This window comes from Leopardus geoffroyi, chromosome D4 (assembly GCF_018350155.1).
Source record: "Leopardus geoffroyi isolate Oge1 chromosome D4, O.geoffroyi_Oge1_pat1.0, whole genome shotgun sequence".
NCBI classification, from domain to species: Eukaryota; Metazoa; Chordata; class Mammalia; order Carnivora; family Felidae; genus Leopardus; species Leopardus geoffroyi.
In genome coordinates, this window is record NC_059342.1 from 9281116 (window position 1) to 9300933 (window position 19818).

Here is a 19818-nt window from a genome sequence, read left to right on the forward strand (position 1 = left end):
AGTCCTGATAAGTACCTGCCTAAAAGGTTCACAGGAAGTTACTTTTTATGGTGCAGGACGAAAACCCTGTCCAAGAATAATTAGATGATGTGTCTATAATTTGCAGGAACTCTTGTTTTTCAGTTACTATCAGAACAGTGGCATCACAAGCATCACAAGCATTCAATAAATTTCTAGGAAACCTGGCAAATGTCTAGTAGGCCTTTTGCTGATGATTCAAGCCCCAAACTCATGTCCTTGTTTGACTCACCAGCACATCAATTCTGTGGCTCCTGCAAGAGTAAACTCAATGAGGCCAATAACTTAAAAAAAAACAACAAAAAACCTTAAAGTTACAATATAACATTAAACGAACACAAGGTTAAGGGAAGGTAAGTTAAAGCTAAGATGTAAGCAGACTCTATGAATTTGCTAATTTTATAAAATCTGCCCCAGAGCCTTAGGAAACCGGGCTGGAGACACCAAAATTTCCCTTCTCTCCCTACCCTAAAATCTCTAGCTTCTATCAAACAAAAAAAGGACATCACGCTATTTCCGCGACACCACCTGTGACTCAAACACAAGCCTGCTATTTCAGAAACACAATTGAAGGTGCAGAGAGAAGCCACCATTTTTTTGATTTTGCAACATACTTTTTCTGGCAGCTGGGATTCAACTTCTTTCTTCAGCCTCCTCAATAAAAATGGTCTCAACACCTTGTGCAGGCGCCTGATGATCAATATAGTTTCTTCTTCATTCAAGTCCACCTACAAGAGAACCTCAGGTGAGTCGGACATTTTTTTTTTAATGATGTTTCACTTAATAACACTTTAGGCTACCTTTCTTATTTGTTGCAATACACGACTGAAATTGTATGTGCGGCACGAAGGCCAGGTCATTCATTACCTCTGAATTCTCTTCCCACGTGCCAGGTGGTAATAAAATGGACTCTAAATGGGTGTCTTTGTCTTAATGTGCAGTTCCATGGAAAAGGGGCCAGAGCCCCCAGCTTCCCAGTTGAGAATCTTTTGGATAGGACTGCAACAAAGCCTTACTGAAGACGGAGACAGAACCCAAGGGAAGGGGCAAGAGTTCGTGTGTTCTCACTCGAAGCTGAAGCGTTAAGCTAGGCTCTTAACTTGGATTGTCTCCGATGCAGAAACACACCAAGGCCATGTGGCCTGAACATGAAAAGAAAAAGAGAGCAGATCTAGTTTGTGTTGGTGAGCTTCCAAGCCTCTCTACCTCACTCTTCCTTTCCTCTGCCCTGATCTCGTTCCATCCTCTATACATAACCTCGTCTAGAACCTCTGTGTCACCTTCCTCTAGGGGGCAGATTTCATTGGCGTTGCTTTCTACACACGGGCAAGCCACTGAATTTCTGACAAAGGGCAAAGATCCCTATAATGTACTTCAAAATTCAAGGGCTGAAGAGTTCCAACATAAATGTCTCGACAGCTCTCTAAGTGGCTCTTCAATCCCACAGTTAAGAAACCACTAATCAAAAGGACAGGTACCCATTTCTTTTCTTGCAATGGCCCGTGTCTTCCTTTCAGAAATGAGCTCCAAGACAAAAATTGATGGTGGAAGGAATGAAAATAAGGAATGTGAAAATGGCTGCTCCGGGATCTGAGGAGCATTTATATAGACACGAAACTGAGGCTCACACAAAAGCCAGAAAAAAAAAAATGTGTACAGAAAATTAGTGTGGACTAGCTCAGTTTTACACACAAATTCTTCAGGGGGATATAGTTTGACGAGAAGCCCAAGTTTACAACAAGGAAATATCTGTTTTAAGGTTTGTGTTCAATTGGTTCGGTTGATCTGGTTAAACTGATTCAACAAATATCTCCCATTCATCCTCCCTGTGGCCCATGTAGATAAACATTCTAACAGTCAGGAACATTCTCTGCTGGCCTACTTAACATGTTGGCAAAAGACCAAGGACCTAGATTCTAGGATCCCAGACCATTTTCTTAGGACCGAAAATAACCCTGGAAAGAGAACATATGCATCCACTGATTAGCTCTGTAAAGTAAGCAACACTGTAAACCACCCTACGGGCTTTCTGTGGCGCTAACATTCTTGGCTTTGGGTTCCTTATGTTCATTTCATTCCCATACGTGGAAAACACAAAAGTTAGACCAGTACCCTTTCTCCAGTCATGGCAAATGGAGCATTAAACCACTGTTCAAATGTGCTGCAGCTCTTAAAAATCGTGGGGAGGAGGAAGTTAAGGAGGGCCCAGAGTTCCGGGAGCTTATTCTGCAGTGGGGTCCCGGTCAACAGGATCCTTCTGGGGGCCACATAGTGAGTGTTCAAGACCTGAGTCAGCTTGCAGTGGTGATTCTTCATTCGGTGGCCTTCATCCACTATCATGTATTTCCACCGAATCTGTAACACATGAGGAAGGACCAACATGTGGTGAGCTAGGGAAAATACCACAGGCAGGCAGTGGTGAGGAAAACCAAAGAATTCATACTTTGTGAGTAATACAGTGTGATTCCCCCTAGCATAAAAGAATCTCAACAGTCTATTTCCCATACCTGATGGATCACGTAAGACGTCATGTGATGATGGAACGTCAAAGCCACAATGCTGCATAGGGGCCATGTGATTCCAAACCGCCCTTCCCAAAGAAGGGAACTTAGCCCAGAATGAAGTGGTCGGGCCAGGACTAGCTCCTGTGTCTCGCCCCCCAACACCCCTCCTATTGATGCTATCTCAGATTTTGTGTTCATGCTGCCTCTGCTCCTAGAAAGTACAGAATAGAGCTCTCCACTTAAAGCAGAGATTACTGACTGGTTTTCCAAGGTGGCGTCAGCAGGTACTTAGAGCTGAGCTCTTCCGGCTTCATGCCTTCTTTTCTATTATTATATTGGCTGACTAGTACCTTTGGGGCTTGGCTCAGCTCAGTGTTCTTTTTTCTTTTTAATTTGAATGAGTTGCTAACATTTAAAAGTTGGAATATTTCACATAAAAATCTGGACATCCAGCTTCTCTTAAAAAAGAAGAAGATCTGGCAACTTGGGAGTCTCTCGGTTCAGACAAATCCCTTACCTTCCAGATCTAGGATCACTCTTTTGAGATAGCTAAAATGAAAGGACATACTCACTAGCACTGAAGACAATGCTAAAATATCATCCCTCTATTTGTGCCAGAACTTCGGAATTAAACACAATCTTCTTTCCCAGCATGACTACTGCTTTAAAAATAAAGAATGGCCATATGACACAATCCTCCCTCCTAAGTCTACTAGACACTGGCCCCTTCCTCTCTCATAACTTACCCTTCAGCCCTCTTCAAGGTCACTGGTCTCAGTTTCTTTAAGTGAAAACAATAAGGAATGTGCCACTAAGCCTATTCATTCCCTACAAAACAGTGGAAATGGCCAAGAAAAGCATCCGGTACTCAGATGTCCCTGGATCCTGCTGCAAAGCTCCCAGAGAGAGGAGGGAGACTAGCAAAGTATTTTAGGTGGTTCCTGCCTTCCTCATGAGAAGTGACAGTAAAATTCGGGGAAAAAGAAATAAAATCATCCGCCAGGCTGGGATGTTCGGGTAAAAGAAACTACCAGAGTTTGGGGTTGTTTACTCTTCTTTCACCATTTCTAAGAAAAGCGTTTAAGAACCAAGCTGTATGGACCACTGTCCCAAGCTTACCAACAGCATGAAAAGAGGCCAGCAGATAAAAATGTATTCAAGTAAGCATTCTAATCTAGTTTCCTAATTTAGCTTATGACCTAACAAACAAGGAATCAGGGGACGCTGATTTTGCTAATTTGCTAATTTCCCAATTAGGTCTTCTGCTTGGGCAAAATATCACTACCCCTTTCTATAGCCTCAGTAACAAATAAAAGCAATTCATCTCATTACCAGGCATCTCTGATGAATTCTGAAATACATACGCAGAAGATGTGATAGGGTGTTTTTTTTTTTTTTAAGAATCTCAAATGTGCAAACACGTTCCCGCAGTAATATTGAAAACATGTCATTTTTGACATGTTCAATGTCAAATTCATCTCTGAGCCGGAGGAGCAGGAACACAGCACTATTGCCACTGTCATCTCAATTATTAAACCCCCCTGGGAGCACACTTCCTGTATGTTACTTCCTGTGATGCCACGAAGGGAGCACTCCATTCCCAGAGCAAAGGTTTAAGGCAGAGAGAGAACAGGTCCAAGAAACAGGGATTCCGTTCAGTTCTGGCCATAACTTAGTTTCAGATTATAGCACTTCGGTAGCACCGTGGGGGAAAAAGAAATTACCAAAGGGGAAAACAAAAGGAAGTTTTCATAGTTGCTCCCATGAACCAATGTATTTCTGTCATTCGGCAAGAACGCATCGGGAGGCAAGGTGATGTAAGTGAAAAACACTTTTCTATTTTATGGCTAAAGGACAACTTAGGACGTACAAATTAAGAGCCATGAAGGTTGCAGGTGGAAAAACAAGCCTCTCTCAGCTTCAAGTAAATAGAGAAACAGCCCAGAGTAATTCAAACAATAGCCCATTATTTTACCAGGAAAACCTAACACAGGAATAGCACCAAAGCCCCAGCCTGGATGAATGTTTGTATGGAGAGGTGCCCACTCATCTTTGGAGAGACAAAGGCACCAGAGGAATGAAGTCACGCGGCTGACAATAACCCAGGGCAGCAAAAACAATTATTTCTTCCACAAGCAGGTTCAGGGCCACTGGAGAGAAAAAGAGTTGCAGAGGGAACCCAGGTGAATTTCTTAAGAGATGTAAACTCATTAACTATGAGAGGCTAGGTAAGAGAAGCAGAATCAATGACATATGCCAAAAAAAAAAGCATGCATAAAATTAAAACCCAAGACCAAAATATATCTGACTCTGCAAGGGAGCGAGAGCGAGAGCGAGAGAGAGAGAGAGAGAGAGGGAGGGAGGGAGACAGCGAGAGGGAGAGGGCAAGGGGAAGGGAGAGAAGCCATCTAATGATCAAATTATAGTAGCGAGTATAATTTGGGGAATACTTTACGCTCCAGTGCAATGGTCCATAATTAGAGGTAAAAGAATTTTTTTTTCAAACATACCTTTGCAAGAATGTGCTTGTCTTTGATAATGTACTCATAAGTAGTCAAGAGGACGTTGAATTTGCCACTCCGCAGCTGGGGGACAAGGGAGCGACGCATGGCAGGGGTGCCCTGAATGGAAAGAAATACATACATATATATACATATATATATATCCCAATGGAAGTAATGTGAGCATTTTGTCTCACTATTCATGGCTTAATGGAGCCCAGACACGTGACTGAGAATTGCACATATATGCATTATCATATACAGATCCATTATCCAGGAAGAAAGTGCTTGGCAAAATCGCACACATCTGGACAGTTTTCAGACCCTTACAGACAGGCTTTCCCAGTGAAAACTGAGGGTGGGGAAAGAGAGAAAAGGAAATTATGGCAACCTCGAGGTAGCAGAGACCCTGCTGCCCTGGTGGAATGCTTCATTTCTGTGGGACCGTGCAGCAGGCAGCCCAAGCGCCCGGGTAATTGCGAACTTTGCGGGAACCGTGGGCATAGAGGCACACGGAATGCGCGATATTTGTCATTTGTATTACTCTCATCAGAAACCTCGCAATATGATAATTAACAATTTTCTTCTGCATTTCACTATCTGAAAGTAATTATGGTTTATTACAGTAATCTTCTTGGGATGATTAACTCACACTGTTTGGTACATGATGTACATGACAAAACTTTACAACCAAATACAGTTCACAGATGTGCATATGGAACGAAGAAAAAAAAAATAGGGTCTATTTTTTGCTTCTCCACATTTATATATAAATACAGCATTCCAAACCTTGTAAGAAATTTTCACCACAGAAGGAGCCCATTTGTCAAATTCATATGTCCAGTTAGACAGAGTCCTATGGAACAAAAAAGAAAACATTCAGAGAAAAAGACATTTGTATGAAAAATTAGTGGTTAAAAAGATGTTCTTATTGATGCTCAGGCCTCACCTTGAAAGGGGCTAGAGAGTATAAATTATCTCCACTAAGTATCTCTTTTAAAGGTGTGGAAGTAAGAGATAAGTGGAGAATAAGACGCCCCAAAGCATGACAAGTGTGTGTGTGAGTTCCTAAGAAATCTCCTAAGGAAAAAAAAAATTAATGCATAAACATAGAGGGGGAAGAAAAACCTTAGCCTTTGTCAGAGTGATGTGGGGACTCTTTAGAAGCAGCCGTGTAAGTGCACAGAAAAGTTGAGTCAGGAAAAAGAAATTTTATAAAAAGCACATGAAAATATTAAATAAATATGTGAAGATAGAGTAAGGGAAAAACATTGAATGCCCTTTTTTTTTTTAAATCCCTGAAAACATCACCGTAATATAGGAGTCCAAACATGAACAATATAGGTAAAGAGCAAAATATATACTTGAAACATAGATATAATACAAAGGATGTCTAAATACCACGGATTTGGATAATGCAGATTCAGAAGGCTTGCAAATAGTCCTCGTTTGGACTGAATTTGCAAAGGCTAAACCAGAAGCCTTTTTTTCTCAAGGTCCAAGACTGTACCAACACTGGGATTGACAAAGATCTCAGGGACTAAAACTGTAATCTAACACCTACAGCCAGAGACCCCATTCTGGAAGGGGGGCTCTTCTGAACAGGTATTCCTTCTCTCAGAAGAGTCAGAGAAAGACCTCCGAGGAGACGCACAGTGGGCCAGGCTCTGGGAACTGAATGGAGAACAGCAAGACCCATCCTGATGGCTGAAATTAACCTGCATGTACCAAAGGCAGTTTAATGCAAAATTCAGTTACGACTGTGATTTAGCTTCTGCTTTAAAAGATAGAGCGAAGGCAGGTTGAATAAGACATACTTTTTGAATTTCTGCAACCTTTTGGAAATGGGACAAGGGAAAGCTATCAAAGAAATCTTTAAAAAAAAAAAAAATATGTCCAAGCCTTTCCACCTCGGGATTCACTTAAGGTGTCACAATGAATAAGACCTAACTGTGCCCTGTGCAGGCTGTGTAGACTACAGGGCTAATGGCTGATAAAATCACTTTGTCCTGTGTTTAAACAGCCATTCAAAGAGGCCGGGGGTTGAGGGGGAGGGTGGGCAGTGAAAACCTAAATCCAGATTAGATGCTCTTGGTAATCCCACGACCTGCTAAAATTCTGCCTTAAATGAAAAAACAAAGATGAGCTACTAAGAGGGCAATCTACAACCTAGGGAAAGATAGTGCGAAATAAATGACTTTACTTACGAAAGGGGAACAATGATGAGATAGGGGCCATTGAGTCTTTTGTGCTCCATCAGATAAGTGATGAGGGCAATGGTCTGTATGGTCTTTCCTAGCCCCATTTCATCAGCTAAGATCCCGTTCAAATTGTTATTATACAGGGAAACCATCCATTCCAGGCCCTGGAGCTGAAATGAAGAGTAATTGCTTCAATTATCCAAGATCTGCACAGGTAATTAATACTAATACAACTCAAGTGAGGCTGTGACTTCTTAACTCCTCGGTGCCGTAGGTTGCGTTTCCCACAGTAGGCAAGTGGGGGGAAGCACCAACACAAAAAGAATTTAAAATATGAGCCTGTAATCATTCCGGCTGCTTGGCAGGTGCTAAGTGTTAATCAGATTTAGAAATGACGGGCTGCAGCATACTGGTGGGATTTTAAGCAGCTTTCCTGCTCATCCCTACTTAGCATTTCACAGTATATGACATTCCACAGTGATTATAAATGAAGAAAACCCAAACTAAAATCCATTCCAACCACTCCAAGAACAAAAAGCCAATGTGAGGATTAGAGACAAACAAACCAGAAGGCAGGTTTGGCACACAGATCAGAGATCATTAGAAACAGCCTTCTTGGCAACGTAGAGACTCCCCCGGGGCGGGATCCCCTCCGGGAGGAAGCAGGGTGACCGGGGAGCCAGGGGCGCGCTGCTGGGTCCACAGGAGCACATTTCCTGGTGGAGAAAAAGCTCCCAGGCACCACTTTGCAATGTGGGTGCCCCCCATGGGCAGCGCACTGGAAGCTGACTACCTGCAAACAGGTCCCACAGATTTTTAAAGTACAAGAGCTCTGCACCAGAGATGCGGCTTTGGGGTTCCTGTGTTAACTACAAGAAAGCTTGGGTGAAGATACGGAACTGCTCCACTTCCTTCCCCCAACCACCAATACCACTACCATCCCACACATGTTGGATTTCAATGGTAGAAGCAATTTAATGTATTTATTTACGTGATCTACATTTACACACTTACATGTTACATAATACATAGAACTACTCACCTAGATGATGTATTACATATTACACAGAAGTAAATGTGTATAAATATACAAACACACAAATACGCGTATCTGCTGAAACCAACTTAGCTTGCTGACGAAGTTATACTTAGGGAAATGTTCCTTTTAATTTATTTTATGTTAAGAACAAAGCGAGTAATTCAATGATTTTCGTTAGTTATTAAGTGACTGTTCTGTGCAAAGGACCATGCACCGAGGTAGAGAAGACGGATGCGGGGTGTGGAGGATGCATGCCTCCCTTCAGAAGTTTCCAGTCCAAGAGGAGACAAAAGGCATTCACACATACACATGGTCTAAGAAGTGCTTGAAAGTATGTGGCATACATATAAATACTATAAACTTACTTAAAACGGTACTAGCACACATATGCAATTGTATCGAGCAGGTCTGCAGAAATACCTCCATAGGCCACTTGGGCTACCTTGTACCATGCAAGACGCCCAATCATCCTACAGGATTTTGCAGGACAGCAACACCAGGAGATGGGAGAAACAGGGAGGGCTCTGAGGGCACCGGCAAAGATAGAGAAGGCAAGAGGGGAAATGAATGGCCACCACAGTGGCGGGTGGGAGGGGTTGCATGACTGCAAGAGGACCCTGAGACCACCAGACCTTTTGGAAAGTCAACTAAACGCCAAAAGCATTTGAACAGTGGTTTAGTGGAATTTTTTTTTTTTTTTTTTTTTTAACGAAAACTGGCAAAGGGGCTGAATTTTGCATCTGCGTTCAACCTAGATAAAACAGGAGCACGAGTGGGCAGCACAGGAGACTAGAAAGTCATGAAACTGTAGGAAGGGATTTGGATTTCCCTAGACCGCAGAACTGGAGGGTTCGGGCAGCGAAGCACACTTGTGCGGCTTTCCTGGGAAGCAGCAGAAGAGCCTCGCCTCCACCCCCATCCACAGTGCCAGGGTTACAGAACTATTAATGACACAAAAAAATGTGCCAAGGAGCAAGGTGACAGAAAGCTAATGCGTGGACAGAGATCCAGGAAGGCGCTGAGCCGCAGCTTTGTGAGAAGCAACTCCGTGGAGCGAAAACCCGGAAGGGGTCTGATGCGCATGCTCAGGAAATCTACAGTGGCCTGGAGAGGAGGAGGGGCATGAAACGCACAACCAGAAACCGGGGAGACGTGTGAAAGGACTGTGATGTCAGGGGATTAGAAAGGTGTTGGATGGCGGGAGGAAATCGGTGTGGCATTAACACTGATTTATGAACATTCCAAAGTATGCATCTTCTCCGTGCAGACCGACAACAGTTTACTAGAACAAACTGAGTTGACATCTATGCCAAGTACGATGAAAACAACTCGGAACCTCGTGAAAATAGCATGGTCTTTGGAGAAACCATGACCTTACTACAGCCATAACAGTGGTTCTCCAAGCGTGCTCCAGGGGCTCCTGCTGGGGAGATTTTCAGAGCATCCCCAAGGTCAAAACCATTCTCACGATATCACTAATTGACCTTTTACATCAGGTTGATACTTGAACCGGTGATGCAAAAGCAGCAGTGGGTACAGACTGCTGGCACCTTAATTCAAATCGAGAAGGGGACTGTGGCAATGGGCAATGCAACCTTCACCCCCCACAATGGCAGCAAGCATAGTGCCCAGTATTAAGAGTTTAGGGGAAGGGCGACTGGGTGGTTCAGTTGGTTAAGCGTCTGGCTTCAGCTCAGGTCATGATCTCCTGGTTCGTGGGTTGGAGCCCTTCATCGGGCTTTCTGCTGAGAGCTCAGAGCCTGGAGCCTGCTTCAGATTCTGTGTTGCTCCCTCTCTCTCTCTCTTGCTCTCTCTGCCCCTCCCCCACTAGGGCTCTCTCTCTTTTGAAAATAAATAAATTTTTTAAAAAATTTAAAAAAAAAGTTTACAGGAGCCGAGTCCAAGAAGTCTGACAACTTAAACCAATACTTCCTGAGGTATATTCCAAGACACTAATTTTATAGCATGTTAATAGGGGATATATCAACATAAAATTTGGTGGTCAAAGAAATTTGGGGATTAGGAAGTTAAAGTTATTTCACTGCAGGATGCTGATGTGCAATCACAGGTCACACGTTTATTTTTGCAGAGTCGTGAATGCGCTCCTGCACAGCAGGGCTTACCAGGAGGGTCACTTCCAAGGTGCCCATATGTCTGCTTGGCTCAGGATAGTCCTGGGTTATGCCTGGTATTTATAGGAAGGGCTTCTATACACGCTCCTAAGCATCCAAATTTGCGATATTAAATTATGCAATAATCCTACTTACAGCTGATAGTATTGCCCATATTTATTTGACCACAGGACATTTTTTTTTCTTTTTAAGGTACGTCTCCTGAGACAAATGTTCCAAGGAACACACTTTGGGAAACACCAAAGTGGCAGGAGGTAGAAGACAGGAGCTGACCTGATTCCAACAGGTCAAATGCAACGTCTGTTATGTTTACAGTATACTTTTCACCAGAGCTCCCCATTTTATGGTGTCTTAAAAAAAGCATAAATATAGTAGACAGCGGCTCCCAGAAGCTGAATCCATGGCATTAAACTCTAGCCACCACTGCAAGTTTTGAAAAAATTGCTTCATTTACTTCAAGACGAGACACAGATGTTCCTTTACATACAGAATGTGGCTGGGTTTCCCATTGTGCAGAGACCCACAAGAAAACTGTTCCAAATGTTAAAGCCCATATTTCTTAAGACGCAATTCACCCGAAAATCATGGAAGAGAAAATGGGTATGCCCTAGTCAGGTGGTAAAATGGAAGTGCTCTGAAACAAAAATGGGAGGCACCACGGAAGAGAATCATCTTAACAATGGGACCCCAAATGCCTCCCCATCACCAAACTTCTTAAGCAATCGACACGCGCCTGTGCAAGACCCACTCCGACGAAAATTAGGTACAAGACTGTGACTTGCCAGGAGGGCACAGACCACACCCATTACCTGATAATGCTTCAGGGTCCCGTTGATGAGGAGGGCGGACTGCTTCTCCACCCTCTCCGAGATGGCATGGGCCACCGTGTAGTAGGACTGGGAGCCCCTGGCACTGTACTGCATGCTGTACTCATCATCCACATCTTGCTTCGCTGTCCTGGGACAGAGAGTGGAGAATCATCCTCAGATAATTTGGTGCCTGAATGGGGAGCCTAAAATAGCTGCAGTGAGTACTGCAGGCGTATCGATCACCTACTTCCTGTCTTCTAGTTCAAATACACGATCTGTAACCCTCACAGAATTAGCAAGGTAGACTGAGTACTGTCCATCCCCATTTTACGCTTGTGGGGAGCTGTAGGCTCACAGAGGTTAATTCATTTGTCTGGGCCACATAAAAAGTAGTGGAATCCGGGTCTGCGTGCAGGCCCGCTTGACCTCCAATGACCAATACGAGCATGAGCTTGCCCAGCAGCTGAGAGAGGGAGCAAAGGGATAGGAAAGACAGGCCGGTTTCAGCTTCCTATGTCTTGTTAACCAGCTGGTATTTTATTCCACAAGCAGTGAGGACCATCAAAGGTGGGGGTGGGGTTCTAGACCTTTGGTAAAGGAGGAATGGCAGACTGAGAAAACAAAGTTTCCTAATGTGGGGCCTATTTCCTATTTCTGGGTGTTTCTTTTAAAACTCATCCCTTTTGGGGCGCCTGAGTGGCTCGGTCGGTTAAGCGTCCGACTTCAGCCAGGTCACGATCTCGCAGTCCGGGAGTTCGAGCCCCGCGTCAGGCTCTGGGCTGATGGCTCAGAGCCTGGAGCCTGCTTCTGATTCTGTGTCTCCCTCTCTCTCTGCCCCTCCCCTGTTCATGCTCTGTCTCTCTCCGTCTCAAAAATAAATAAACGTTAAAAAAAAAATTAAAAATAAATAAATAAATAAATAAAATAAAGCTCATCCCTTTTATTATTTGTTTTGTAATAAAATTTATATTTATTTATTTTGAGGGAGACAGAGACAGTGCACATGGGGGAGGGGCAGAGACAGAGAGGGAGAGAGAGAATCCCAAGCAGGCTGTCAGCACACAGCCTGATGCAGGCCTCAAACCCATGAAGCCATCAGAACATGACCTGAGCCAAAACCAAGAGTCGAATGCTCAACCGACTGAGCCACCCAGGTGCCCAGAAACCTCATCACTTTAAAATGTTGTATTTTGCAGGGCGTCTGGGTGGCTCAGTCAGCTAAGTGTCTGACCTTGGCTCAGGTCACGATCTCTCATTTCATGAGTTCAAGCCCCACATCAGGCTCTGAGCTGATAGCTCAGAGCCTGGAGCCTGCTTCGGGTTCTGTGTCTCCCCCTCTCTCTGCCCCTCCCCTGCTGTGCTCTCTTCTCTGTCTCTCAAAAAATGAATAAATGTTTAAATAACAAATAGATAGATGGATAGATAGATAGATAGATAGATAGATAGATAGATAGATAAATGTTGTATTTTGCAGGGCACCTGGGTGGCTCAGTCGGTTAAGCGTCTGACTTTGGCTCAGGTCATCTCATGGTTCATGGGTTGAGCCCCGCGTCAGGCTCTGTGCTAACAACTCAGAGCCTGGAGCCTGCTTTGGATTCTGTGTCTCCCGCTCTCTCTGCACCTCCCTCACTCTTGCTCTGTCTCTCTCTCTCTCTCAAAAATAAAATAAATACTAAAAAAATTTTTTTAAATGTTGTATTTTGCATATTATTTCCTCCAAGGTTTCTCTTAATATTAGAGCTACACAAGCAAAGTGTTGACACAGAGGATGGCTGGGGTGAAGAATGGAGCTAGCAACTGAACACTGGGAGAAGAGGGCGCTGAGGGGTCCTGGGGTGCTGTGGAGACGGGCAGGACGGGGGTTAGCAGGGACCAGGAGGGAATGGCATTTCTCATGGGGTGGGGGGGGGGGGGCTCAGGGTGAGTGTCAAGGTGGGAAGGGCAGCCGAGCAGCCAGCTAGTAGGGGCGGTCTGATCAGTTCAGTCCTGGCACCAAAGGCCAAGGTTGGGGAGAAGCCCAGGAGTGATGCTGAGCTGGAGATGGGGATTTGGGAGGAAGGAAGGAGATGAGCCCCCAAAGCTCGGTGGGTGACCTCCGTCGCCACATTCATTTCACGTGGGGTGTGGGCGTAAGGTCGGTCGGCCTCCTTCCTTAGACAAAATTTTCTACAAGAAAATCCATAAAGCACAATCCTCCTGAAACACACGGACAAGGGAGAAAACTGAGCGATACACACTCAATGATCTGCTTGGCATCCTTCTCAGAAACCTCTTCACTGTTTGGATCCAGAAGTATTTTCTCTTCCGTGTCCTGCCGACTGGACTCCTCTTCTTCATCCTGGGGAGGGAACAAAGACACAGGAAAGAGTCCACTTTCGCGAGGGAACCTCGACGGTAGGCATTTTCTGAAAAGCGACCGGGTGGTACTCAACTTCACCGACAGAGGAAACACAATTAAGGGAGGAAGTAAATGTAATACTTACCTGAACCAGGCAATACGCCATTCCATTTCTGTTTAAATCATTGAAGAAGACAATAAGAGAAACCCTCTGAGGATCCCTTAGAACACTCACTCCCAAGAATGAATATGGAAAAGTCATGGCAGGTGGGTATTTATCATTGTTTGGTTATCAGAGTCCTGCAGACCGTATCTTCTCTCACTTAGAAACATTCTGGAGCCTTCTCTCCAAAGCCAGACTTTAGAGGCTTACTATGATCCTTCTCATAAAAATGCTCTCTGATAATGCCAGTTGTCCCCCACGCATTCAAGGTAGAGGGGCTGGAGCTTGTGAACACACTGCCTTCTGTGACTGCTTCACATCACATATTTCTGAATTTAGATTAAAACTGTCAATAACTTGGCAAAGGACTCACTATCTCCACCTCTCAACTGTGTACTATGATCTGCTGATCTGTTTGAAAGCTTCGCTATGTGCACTACCAACCACTGGTGTTGAAGGCTCAGCCCTTCCAGATAGTCCAGGAGAAATTCTTCAAAAGCAGGTTTCAAGAGAATAATGCTTTCCCACAACTGCTGAATGAAAACATATGAACTGACATGATGTTAACACTGACAATCAAACCTAGGACAACAGATCATTGAGATGCTGGGGGTCTGGCAAGGAGGCAGTACAGGTCTTTCGTTTTCCAGGCAAGGGATGAAGTTCTTTGAGGGGAACATGACTCGCCATGAGTGGGAGACCCAAGATGAGGACTCGGGGTTTCTAGACCCCTGGGTCAGAGTTCACTCTACTCCCGGCTGCCTAGAGCTGTCTGCAGGGGTCAGTCTTGGGCTGATAGCTGGGGGTTCAGCAGCCTAACTGTATCTCATCTCTGTCCCTCCCTGGTTCTCTTACCCAATGACAAGATGCTTCCAATGGGTCACTTATGGACACACTCATCCGAGTAAACAAGAAACACTTTTAAAATTGATTTTGTAAGCTTCAAAGACCTTGGAACAAAAGGGGCCTATAAAAAATAAATAGCATGCAACCCAAAGCAGTTTAATGGGGTGCTTCTTTTTTTTTTAACATAACTTTTATTATTTTTCCTCAACACAACTTTTATTATTTTTTCCTCTTTGTAAAAGTTAACAAGTGTTCATGGTAGATTCCTTTGGGGAAAAAAATGGGGGGGGGGCACAAAACAGAAGAAAATGACAATTGTCTTAAAACTCTGGTGAGCTATATGACCCAGTCTGTGGATCTACGCCACAGCACTTTCTGAACCAAGATTCTTCCAAGGCTGGCAAACAGAATTAATGACCACTCAATAACAATGCTCTCATAAGGAGATAAAAGTCTTCTTTTAACCCTTCTATATGTAATTATTAAGCATTTTGCAGTTGATCTAAAAAAAAAAAACCTTTACTATTATTTCTTAAGTTCTGTTAAAAGTGTCCAAAATTACCATCCCAGGCTCTAGATGTCCTGACCGCTCCCTCCCAGAGACTGAGAAACATGCTTCTCCTTGGGTCATGGGTATATCCAAGGAATTCAAACCAGAATCATGTTTAAAGAGAAACCAAGAGGGTCAATAACCTCATTCAAACAAGCCCATGTTGCCCTTTCGTCTAAGTCTCCAGGTGTTTGACTGCAAATACACTCTAAGGCTTACAGGACTGCAGAAACCTTTAGGTGACTAAGTCTCAGTGCAAACCAGGTAAGGCAAGGCGCTGCCTTCCCAAAGTAAACCATCTCCAATTCTCCCCAAAAGACCATTCTGTCCCCTCCAACATAATGTCAGCTTCTGTTTTCTTGGATTCATATAAATTTAGAATTCACCAAGTTTCCCCATTGGCCATGAGCCCCCGAGAGGTCACTGTACCATGGGGATTGTGCCATCACGGCTTTGGCTCATCCCTCAGCCCCAGGCGTCCCCCAAAGGCCAACACTGGAGGAAGACACGACAGACAGACACGGGTGCCTCCCCCATTAACTTTCAAACCCATACACTCCAAACACAGGTGACTACATACCTCCTCCTCGTAATCAGAATCACTCTCTTCGCTGTCGGATCGGGGGGCGACTTCGTAACTACAGGAAAAGGAGTGGGAACGAGAGGGGGCTTAGTTTTTTAAACTATAAGACAATATGTACACCGGTGACCTAACTAGCATGTTCTATGCACAAATGACAGATGCAGGTGAAATAACTTTAACCAGATCGGTAAAGGTCATGCTGTTTTAGTTCTAAGATTGTACAAGGAGCACAAAACTCTAAGAAGCCAAAGGAGGCCAGTACTTCTGTTTTATTGTTTTTTTGGCTTTTTTATTTGTTTGCTTGCTTCAATTTATTTTGAGAGAGAGAGAGAGCGAGAGCACAGGAGGGGCAGAGAGAGGGGGACAGAGGATCTGAAGCAGGCTCTGTGCTGACAGTAGACAGCTTGATGTGGGGCTCAAAACTCACGAACTCTGAGATCATGACCTGAGCTGAAGTTGGACGCTCAACTGACTGAGCCTCCCAGGTGCCCCCTCCCCCAGTATTTCTGCTTTTAGGCCATACCCAGGATTCATCTCCAACCAGGCGTCCAGCTGACTTGCTTTGGGTGCTTCTGGTCCAAACAGGACCTTGCCAGTTTCTGTGTGAGTCACTTTGACAGGGAGGTCACTCATCTGACTGCTTTCATCTATGGGCTAGAAAGGAGAAAAAAAAAATACACATCACCGCTTGGTGTTCACACAGCCTCCCAATTCTGTGCTGGGCATTTCTCAGCCTTTTGGCTGCCCAGCATCTGAACCCTTTTTCTGTGAATGGAAAGTTCACCACCTATGGAATCCTGGCAGGAAGTGGAATACCACCTCCTACTGAAGAAGCTGAAAACACCAGCCTCTCTTACAGCAAGGCTACCAGCACAAGACCTCAGCTCCATCCACCGGACACACTCACCAAGGCTCTGTATAGGGACCCAGAAGGCTGGGGAAGCCGGCAGGAACAGGCATGCTGGAGGGAGGGCAGAGCACAGCAAGTGGCCTTGTGGAGCTCCTGCCCGACTCCCAGTGTCAGCCATAGGTCTCGTTGTCGAGCTGTTCGGCTCAACGCTGTCTGTAGCCTTGAGGCATGTTCTCCAGGCTTTCTTGGAGATCCAATGAATTACCCAATATCCCATTAACATATTCTCTTCTCACTTAAATCTGGCAGGGTTGATTTTTGCCATTTGCAACTCAGAACCCTCAACCCCCAAATAATACTTCCCCAGATAACAACTATTACAAAGTCATGGTTTCTGAGAAAACAGGAACAGAGAAAGGTACTGTCACCTCATGAGGGGCCAGTCTAAGCTTCTGCAGAACCAAATGGCCTGGCATCTAATGCAGCCACGGGTGCTAGGAGTAGGATTTTAAAGCAAAAAGCTCTGCTCATCTGAAACCTGGCGAACGGGCCAAGACTGAGCTGAAGTTCATTATTAGACTCTCAATGAAAAATGGCTTGCTCAGAAAATTAGGAGAAAAAAATGAAATTGCAGAGGCTGCATTCAACCTACTTCAGAGAACAAATTTTTTTAAGAGGCGTAAAAATGGAGTAATCCTATGCAAATGCGTGCAACTCATTACAGGGTGACGTCACCTCTAGGAGCAGACCCCCAGGCCAGACGTTGTTGGTTTGGAAATGCTTGATGTTTTAGGAGTCCTCAACTTATCTATCTCCTTAAAGGTAATAAAATTCAATATTTAGAGAACTTACCAATTCCAAAGGATTTTTCCTAAATTGTTCTTAATTGAAGTTAAATATTAAATGGTAGGAAAAACAGTATATAGTAGCTTATCTTACGTATCTTTATAATAAATGACCAGAGGGGCGCCTGGGTGGCTCAGTTGGTTGAGCCTCCGACTTTGGCTCAGGTCAGGATCTCACGGTTTGTGGGTTTGAGCCCCGCGTTGGGTTCTGTGCTGACAGCTCAAAGCCTGGAGCCTGCTTTGGATTCTGTGTCTCCCTTTCTCTCTCTGCCCCTCCCCCACGTGTGTTCTGTCTCTCTCAAAAATAAACATTTAAAAAAATTTTTTACAAAATGACCAGAAAAAAAAAGTTCTTTCTCCCTTCTCCTTTAAGAAAACACTGTAAGAATAAAAAACAATTATGATTATCAACCAAAATAAGCTTTAAAAAAAGAAAAGGATTACTCCAAACTGTCTTTTTTGTTTTTCTTTTATGTGTGCTAAAGCGATGCATGTGAACACCATTACTTTGCACGCATGACGTTTCTTTCTCTTTAATGTGAAAGGTCATCTACACACCCATGTGATCAAGACCTACCAGTCGCTATCGCCTCCCTCGGAAAAGTCAGCTTACGTTACCTTGAACTATTATAATATAGCTTTTTCATTCTTACGTCATGCCTCAAAGAAAATTGGGAATCACTGTAGCTGGAATTAGATCTTTGGCAAAAAGCACTGAATGAGCACAGCAGAGTGTAAGAACATGATTTCAAAACAAACTGAGCAAGATGTCCACTTTGCCAACTTGAGCAAACAGAATGCACATGTGTTGAGATTAAAAGAAAAAAAAAAGGTGCATGTCACAAGCCCAAGATCAGTGGCTAATTTTCCCAAGAGATGATAAGAAGTAACAGCATTGTCCCGCTAACGCGTTAAATCTCTCCCTGTGTGCTTGTTAGTTACAGACCCTTGTGAGGCATGCTCAGGTAAGGCTGGGGGCTATTACAAATCCGAGTGGTTTCTAAGTGCTCCAATATATGGTATTCTTCCCCTAGAATGGTCCACTGAGAGGGCCTTACACGTTAGACTCTTAACCCCATCCTTTCTTTCCCTGTGATAGATTACAGTGGTTAAGCCACATTTACTGTTCAAGAAGTTTCTGCGCAGAAAAGTGGTTTCAACCTTTTTCTCCCATGTACAGTGGGAGTACAGTACAGTACAGTACAGTAGGCGTCCCATGTACAGTGATTCTAGAAGGGTTCCCCAAGCAGGTTTATCAGAATCCATGAGAGGAGACAGTTTGAAACCTACTCCCTCCCATTCGGCTGTGGAGAGGGGTATGTATGCCTCCTCATGTGAATCATTGGCAGAGAACTTTGAGTTTTTGGAGAAAAAAAAGTCCAATAAATAAGTAATTGTGTTCTCATGATTCAGGAGAATTTTCAAAATCCTAGGAAATAACATTTAGGAATGTGCTGATGACTCCACACATAGAAGCCCTATCATAAACCTACACACAATGTCAAAAAATAAGTTAACCAAATATGTAAATTGTTTACAGAGTTTCATAATTTCAAATTAGTAATACACTAAGGAAACTGGGTCAGATTTTATGTTTCTGTATCATTTACTGGGGAAATGCAATTATACAATCACTTAAGGTTCTTACACACATGCCATACATTCATAAACATATAGGTACACCGAAGATTCCAGAAGGTACACAAGAAACTTCGTCTGAGATGGAAGATGCCTTTCCAGTATATCCCTTTTATGCTATTCTAATTTTCAACTATGCTAATGTACTACTATTTTTACTTAGAAATGAATAGCTGAGTAAAAATAACGTTGGTATTCACAGAAAACGGTGCCGTAGGGCATGGTGGGGACTCACGGAGCAGAACAGAGCAGAAATGGGTGCAAAATGCCTCACCTCTCCGTCTGGTCCCAGGGCAGACTCTCCTCCCTCGGCAATCTCTTCGGCCTTCTGCAAAGCAAGGTCAAGATGTCAGGTGTACGTGAATCAAGAAGACGGTTACAAGAAGAACTTTGTGGCAGTGCTGTGGTACAAAAAAGCACTTCATCGCCACTCATCGTCATCCAACAAAGCTTACGTGTTAATGCCTTTCATTTGTATTTCTCTTCGCTGTCTGAGACAAGGTGTGTCTTTCACGGGCAACTTGCGGGGAGTTACTGAAAGCCACATATGATTCAAGGCTGGCACACACCAAAGATTTGTGGGTTGAGTCTTCCAGGACCCAAAATGCTGAAGGTACGAGAACATCAGGGCTGAGGTCAGCATGTGGAATGTCCTTCCCCTGTTTGGCACTGGGAAGACAAATCCTGGTGTAACTGGCTCCACGTTCCTTGGCAAGGTTTCTAAAAACGTCCGTCACGAATAAACTCGGAACCGTTCTTGGGTCATAAAAACACAGAATTGTACAACAATCCTGTGAGCTC

The 19818-nt window shown here is 44.0% G+C and overlaps 1 protein-coding gene across 12 annotated transcripts in view; it reads right to left on the reverse strand.

Moving 5' to 3' along the window:
* The window catches only part of SMARCA2 (SWI/SNF related, matrix associated, actin dependent regulator of chromatin, subfamily a, member 2), a 180984-nt gene that overhangs the window by 105976 nt on the left and 55190 nt on the right, over positions 1-19818 (reverse strand). For all 12 annotated transcript variants that reach the window (XM_045468714.1, XM_045468707.1, XM_045468713.1 and 9 more), the window contains 10 exons: positions 19292-19345; positions 16208-16338; positions 15682-15739; positions 13442-13542; positions 11205-11352; positions 7231-7394; positions 5813-5879; positions 5033-5143; positions 2131-2373; positions 633-746 (listed from right to left, as the gene is read on the reverse strand). In XM_045468714.1, coding sequence (XP_045324670.1) covers positions 633-746; positions 2131-2373; positions 5033-5143; positions 5813-5879; positions 7231-7394; positions 11205-11352; positions 13442-13542; positions 15682-15739; positions 16208-16338; positions 19292-19345 — 1191 coding nt within the window. The remainder of the gene's footprint in view (positions 1-632; positions 747-2130; positions 2374-5032; positions 5144-5812; positions 5880-7230; positions 7395-11204; positions 11353-13441; positions 13543-15681; positions 15740-16207; positions 16339-19291; positions 19346-19818) is intronic.